Raw genomic sequence first — 6,795 nt, 5'->3', positions numbered from 1 at the left:
AGGTCGGCGGTTCAAATCCCCGTGACGGTGTGAGCTCCCGTTGCTCTGTCCCAGCTCCTGCCCACCTAGCAGTTCGAAAGCACGTCAAAGTGCAAGTAGATAAATAGGTACCACTCCAGCAGGAAGGTAAATGGCGTTTCCGTGCGCTGCTCTGGTTCGCCAGAAGTGGCTTAGTCATGCTGGCCACATGACCCGGAAGCTGTATGCCGGCTCCCTCGGCCAACAAAGCGAAATGAGCGCCGCAACCCCAGAGTCAGCCATGACTGGACCTAATGGTCAGGGTTCCCTTTACCTTTACCTTTGCTCTGTTATGAAAGGGCTTTAAGGACATGGTGTGACAATGCCTTTCCTCTGCTTCTTGGGATCTACACGTTTGTCCATCTCTGCTCTGACCATCAGCCTCGATACAATTTCTAAACCTGTCCTCATTGCATTAGCATTCACCAACCAAGTTCAGACCGTGTCTCGAGACTATTGGCTCCATCAACCAAAGCCTAATTTTGCACTAAAATGTAAGGGGGTCGTCTGCAGAGCATTTGGTAAGTGGCCGTATTGAGCATCTGCTCTGCCCGGCAGCGGAATGTCTATACTTAACAAACTTAGAGAGGTGGTTTGCACTTGTGAACTGTTGAGAATGTTCACGCCATTCAAAGATTAAATGGCAGTGTTGATGCCCATGCTGGGTGTGAAGGTGGGGGTAACAGACCTTTTAGGGCCTGCATTTTAATATACCACTCTCTGTGCCCGAGAGGAAGAGATTTCCCAAGAGGAGAGTTACTGGATCGCTGGCATTGCAAGACCTTGATTCCTAGAACTTTGTTGGCACGGGAACCTTTAAATTATGACACAAGTGTCCCTAGAATAGCTACTGTACATTCCGAAAGTGATCTCACCAGGATATTGAAAGCAGACTCTTGCTAGCACAGCAATGGTTCCAGCTGTCACTTCCTAGGATGGTGTTTTTGTATTTCTCTCTGCTCAGGGGTCCAGAGGGACGAACATGGAGGTGTCTGTGGATTATATCGCCTTCTGGACATACCCATGTAGAGTTCCTCACTTACATATCTGAGCACATCCTACGGCATGAGAAAAGAACGCCAATAACTTCCTGGGCAGTGTCCACAGACCAGGACTGTCTGAGCAAGCAGGGAAGTTGGCAGATCGTACTGAGAACAGGAAATGGTATTATGAGCAAAGCTGACGGACTGACTGAGGAAGGGGGTCGCCCCATCATTAACAAACACATTGCCAAAAAAATTCTTTACATACAAACTGAATTTGAACGTATGTTATTGCTGACTTCTTAATGCCGAATCCTGGAAATGACTAATGCTGTATCAGGCTAAAGCTTTGCGTGCGATATCTCAATCCTAGCACCGTTCAGAGGCAACAAAGAAAGAATCAAGTGAATGTATTGATATGATTACATAAATATTGAGAATGCAAAATGTTTCTTTTAAAAGGCAGGAAAAGCTCTCTCTCTTCCTTGAGAATCACTATACTTTATAAAATACTGATTTTTTTTAAGAAGTGTATAAACGCAATTGCAAAGAGCCCCCCAATTTAGCCCCCCTACCCCAGGCAGTCTATTAAGTTTTGCCAACTTTGTGAATATAAGATAATTTTTATTGATAATTTTTATGCTGACGCATAATAAAATGTTGGGAGAGATGTTGCAGCAAATTGTTGGCCAAACAAAGGCTGGGGCTACAGATGATGTTGGACTCCAATTCCCATCAGTCCCAGCCAAAATGGCCAAGTCAGGAGGAAAAACAAGTTCCAGGCCCCTTCCCCCCCCCCCAAAAAAACGATGGACATTCATTGCCATTCAAATGGTGTGCATGTACCGTGCAATTATGCGGGGTGGGGCTTACCTGACCCCCCCCCCCATATTTTATTCAAGTTGGTATTACTGCTCTGTTCATGGTCAGCATTTTCTAGGAGAATATAAAAACCTTTGCAATAGGCCTCTCGTTTTCTAGGTCACGCTAGCCTTTTCCACATCATCTCCAAAGAAACCTGAGCATGTGCATCTTACCCATTCAGCCAAGCCTTCTCAATGGAAGTTGCTAACCTGAATTTATTTATTTCTAATTGCAACCACCTAATTTATTCCGTTGTGACTCCTTGGGTGTGTGCTGAATTCAGTAGGAGAAGTATATTGACACCATTCATTCTGCAATAATAATAATAATAATAATAATAATAATAATAATAATACTATGTTTTGCCTTCAATCTTCCTATCTTTATTCACATGCTTAATCTTGTTACTATGAGTACACTCTCTTCTTTGTATAGCAAAAACAAAAAACTTTGCAGCTTAGTAAAGACGGATTGGAAACTTTAGAAATGTTTCCAAGTCGAACAGCCTCTAATTAGCAGGAAAATGTCGGTCTACTGAATAGAACAGAAACTGATTTTTCCATTCAGGTGGTGAAGTTTCTGCGGTTTGGTAGCTAACATGCATGCACATTTTGAAAACAACTTGTTAAAGCGTCTGGCAGGTTCTGTAACATGGTCTCCCTCCCCCCCCCCCCCCCCGCTTTGATGAATTATATAGTTGTGGTTTATCTGGGAGTTGGACAGGGGGACAGTGCGCCCCTGTTGGTTCTGCAGGACCTCTCAGTGGCTTTCAACACAATCGGCCATGGTATCCTGAATCACCTTGCTGGGATGGGATTAAGAGGTGCTGTTTGACAGTGGCTCTGTTCCTTCCTGGAGGGGAGCAATGACTTTCCCATTGGCCTGCCGGGTACCTTAGGGTTCTGTTCTGTCCCCCAAGGCCCACGCTATTTAACATTTACATAAAACAGGTGGGAGTTTTGGTGTGTGCCAGTGTCATGCAGATCACACCCAGCTCTATTTCTCCTTTCCACACAAATCCAAGGAAAATGTCTCTGTTCTAAACTGGTGTTTGTCATCACTAATAGTCTGGACAAGGGTGAACAAACTGAAACTTAATCAGGACAAGAAAGTATTTTTTTCCCTAAAATTGTGCCAGTTGGGGGAGGGGCTTTTCAAAAGCCTAGGCTTGTGAGGGGGGTGATTTCCCTATGTCACTGTATTTGACAATGATGCTGGCAGTGGCACTGAAGGGGAGAAAATGGTTTTTAAGAAACGAGTGACGGGCATGCTTTGATTTGCAGAACAAAAAGTTAAGTAATCTATTGAGAGCTCCAGATATTTTCAAGTGCTCTGTGGGGAAAGAAAAGTTTGAGAACTAACTGCTAAAGATAGATCCTTCGCGGAATTCTTTCTGCTCTAACTTGGTGTGTGGGAAGAGACAAGGGAAAAAATGGAGATATATATGTCCTTGCATCCCCTGAGGGTGCCATGGTGCAATGAAAGATGTAGTCTGCTGGCAGTGATTACTCTATCCTTATGTAAAAAAAAAAGGGGGGGGAAGAGGAGCCAACAGAATTGAAGTAGATGGGAAAACACCCACTACCATTCCGTGATGTGTTTACCACAATCATCTTCTTTGGCGATCACTCGTAGCCGAGTAAGATTGTCTTTCATAAACACGGTTTTAACAATGAGTCCGTAAGTGACTGTGGAGGCCAATTCTGGATCCATACGTCCTTCCACAATGGGGACATTGGTTTCCGGGTAGGAGTTGATCACAATACTATAACCCTCAGTGTGTGGGGGGGGGGGGGCTGTGGTGTTGGCCTAGGAGTTGGAAGACATGAGGTCAGATCCTCTCTGCCTGGTAGTTCACAGGGCTAATCTAGGTAAGGTAAAGGATCCCTGGATGGTTAAGTCCAATCAAAGGCGACTGTGGCGTTAAGGCGCTCATCTCGCTTTCAGGCCGAGGGAGCCAGCGTTTGTCCACAGAGTTTTCTGGGTCATGACTAAACCACTATTGGCGCACAGAGGACCGTGACGAGTGCTAGAGCGCACAGAAACGCCGTTTACCTTCCTACTGCAGCGGTACCTATTTATCTACTTGCACTGGTGTGCTTTCAAACTGCTAGGTTGGCAGGAACTGGGACAGAGCAACAATAACTCACCCCCTTGCACAGATATGAACCGCCGACCTTCTGATCAGCAAGCCCAAGAGGCTCAGTGGTTTAGTCTTATCTATCTCTTAGGGTTGTTGTGATGATCACATGGGGAAGGGGAAAACCATGCGCTCCTTGTAGGAAAAGTGAGGTGCAAATGTAATCATAATAAAGCCAAATAGTGGGTTTTTTGTGTCTGAAAAGTGTTTGTCCCAAGACTTGGAAATGAAATAGATGCGGGTGTAGAGAACGGCGAGCTAAACACAAACACAACTTGAACGTGGCTGCAAAGAGAGGGGGGATATTCTGCACAGACGTGAGAATGAGACGCAGATCCCGCCCCCTTTGATGTCCCGCCGGAGTCCCCCTGGCAACTGGAACGCAAAACACTGCGCGTCACAGAGGGCGAAGAACGCCGCTTCTCCCTGGAGCCTTAAAGGGGCCGCGGCCCCGGCGCCGTTGCGGTTGCAAAGGAAGCGATTGGGTTGCACTTTGCATGATGGACGGGGCTTCTGGGAAGTCGGAGAAGGATGGCGAGGAAGCCCGAGAAGATCCAGGTGCTTGCTCGAGAGAGGCAGTGCTCTGGAACGTAGATGCCATGGGAGGGGGCAAAAAATAAAAAGGATGGGGCGGGGGAAAGAGTTGGATGATAGAAAGATCGATGCCCCCAACCCGCAGAGGCTTGGGCTAAAGAGGGGAGGTGGTGTGGAGCAAAGGAGACGTCCGTGGAGTCCGGGGTGCAGGACCTGGACCACGCTGAAGTAGCAGCTCCCAAACGCACCTCTTTTCAAAAGATGCTCTCTTGGGCCGGTAGGCAGCGGAACTACTTGCCACTAGTTCTGCCACGTTTTAAAGCGACGGTTGTGTCTCCCAGCAAGGCAGCGCCCCAACCTCGTGCTGCCTTCTTGTGCCTCAATCCTAACAGGTGGGAAAGGTTGGCACAGTGCCCCTTCTTTCATCTGGATCAATGGCAAAAGTGCCAACTTTAACGCTGTATTGGAGGAGGGCATCACATGATGCGGGGCACAGGCACAACTGGAATAGTGATGTGCATCCATTGAGGGGGGGCGGCCCCAAATATTTGGGGGGGGGCAAAGACCCCTTGGCCCCTAGGAGTTGGCTGCTATGATCAAAGGAGCTTCTGCAAAGATGGAGCTGAGACAAATTTCATGAGTGAAGCACAGACACAAACAAACAAGCACCACAAGTTTGTACATTGGTTATATTTATAGACCTCTCCCATCAAATAGACTCAAGGCATTTTGCATCAGTGTCCTTAAAGTTCCTTATGTTACTTTGCTTGTGCAGTATTCCAGTACCCACAGAGGCATAGGGTTGTAGTCAGTTAAGTTTTTCTCAGAGCAGGACCATTGAAATTAATGGCCATAGCTGATTTGGCCCATTCATTTGAGTGGATGTGCTCTGAGTAAAAGTTTTGAATGCAACCCATAATATGGTTTAGGGAACCAGGTGGCATCAAGTGTAAGTACATACGGAAGGAGAGAATGTGAAAGGAAACTCACTGAGTCAGTTCCTCACCATGTCAGAACCCTTCCTCAAGTCTGCCACATGGAACACGGATTCCTGCTTTTCCAGCAGAAAGAAAAAGTCTCTGCCTTGTAGCTTTTAAAACAATACAGTTGTTTCTTGTACTGTTTTTAAAACTGCTTTTAGCTGTTTTTATGGCGTGTTTGTAAATCAAATAAATAATAATTATATAATAGGAGGGGAAGAAGAGTTAGTAGCATATTATCTTTGTATTTTAAAAAAATATTGAAATGTTGTTTACTTTAAGTCATTTTAAAATAGGGAGCGGTAAGGACAGTATGAACACTGGAAACTGCCTTATACAGTCATACCTTGGGTTAAATATGCTTCAGGTTGAGCATTTTCAGGTTACGCTCTGCAGTGACCCGGAAGTAACAGAACGCGTTACTTCCAGGTTTCGCCACTCGCACATGCGCAGGCGCTCAAAATGATGTCACGTGCATGCGCGGAAGCAGCGAATTGAGACACACGCAGACGCGTGTTGCGTTTGCTTCAGGATGCGAACGGGGCTCCAGAACGGATCCCGTTCACAACCAGAGGTACCACTGTACTGAGTCTGACCATTGGTTCATTTTGCTCAGGGTTGCCTGACTTGCTGCCAGTCATTATGTTGATTGACAGCAATCCTGCAGGATTTCAGACAGGTGTTTTTCCCAGTTGCACCTGGAGATGCCAGTGGTTGAACCTGGAACCTTCTGCAGGCAAAGCAGATGCTGTATCACTATGCTACAGCCGTTCCCATATGTGCCGGCAGGTTGTTATAATTTTTAAAAAGAAACAACCACCACTACTAAACCTTATTGAAAAATTGGTAGAATGGTTAAGATAGTGCCTCTACCTTCCCAACGAACATACAGCAACTGTTGTGGAGGCCTGCAGAAATGAGATAGAGCTAATATTTATAGCTTCTATGCATTATTAAAATATTGTTCCCACTAATGTCGTTTTCATTTACTATGGAAATGTTCAATAAAAGGAAATACTTCCAGATTCAACCAGACTGTCATGATTAAAGCTGCAGTCCTTAAACCTAAACACCCTTGCATGGAAGTAAGTGGTGCTTATTTCTGAGTAGATATGTATTTGATTGCACTCTAAATCCAATCAAAAATGATAACTGATCCTTTGCAGATTTATTTGTAATTAATTACTACTGAATTCAATTGGAGTGGTAAGCCATGACCTGGAATGGGGTCCATTTTCTGCAAAACTGTTGACCTTAAACATCCATGTACTGGAAA

General features: G+C 45.5%; 1 protein-coding gene across 4 annotated transcripts in view; it reads left to right on the top strand.

Moving 5' to 3' along the window:
• Window positions 1–881: 881 nt before the first annotated feature.
• Window positions 882–6,795, top strand: part of ERICH6 (glutamate rich 6) — a 38,557-nt gene continuing 32,643 nt past the window's right edge. For 2 of the 4 annotated variants that reach the window (XM_083739456.1, XM_083739455.1), the window contains exon 1: window positions 882–1,182. In XM_083739456.1, the coding sequence (XP_083595582.1) occupies window positions 954–1,182 (229 nt within the window). In that variant the 5' untranslated portion in view covers window positions 882–953. Of the gene's footprint in view, window positions 1,183–4,399; window positions 4,564–6,795 lie in introns of those variants that run through there. The other 2 variants (XM_083739458.1, XM_083739457.1) reach the window with 2 other exon arrangements.

The sequence above is a fragment of the Podarcis gaigeae genome (assembly GCF_964106915.1).
Source record: "Podarcis gaigeae genome assembly, chromosome: 5".
Taxonomy (NCBI): Eukaryota; Metazoa; Chordata; class Lepidosauria; order Squamata; family Lacertidae; genus Podarcis; species Podarcis gaigeae.
The sequence above is the reverse complement of the archived record's forward strand: the minus strand, read 5'-3'. Positions and strand labels throughout refer to the sequence as shown.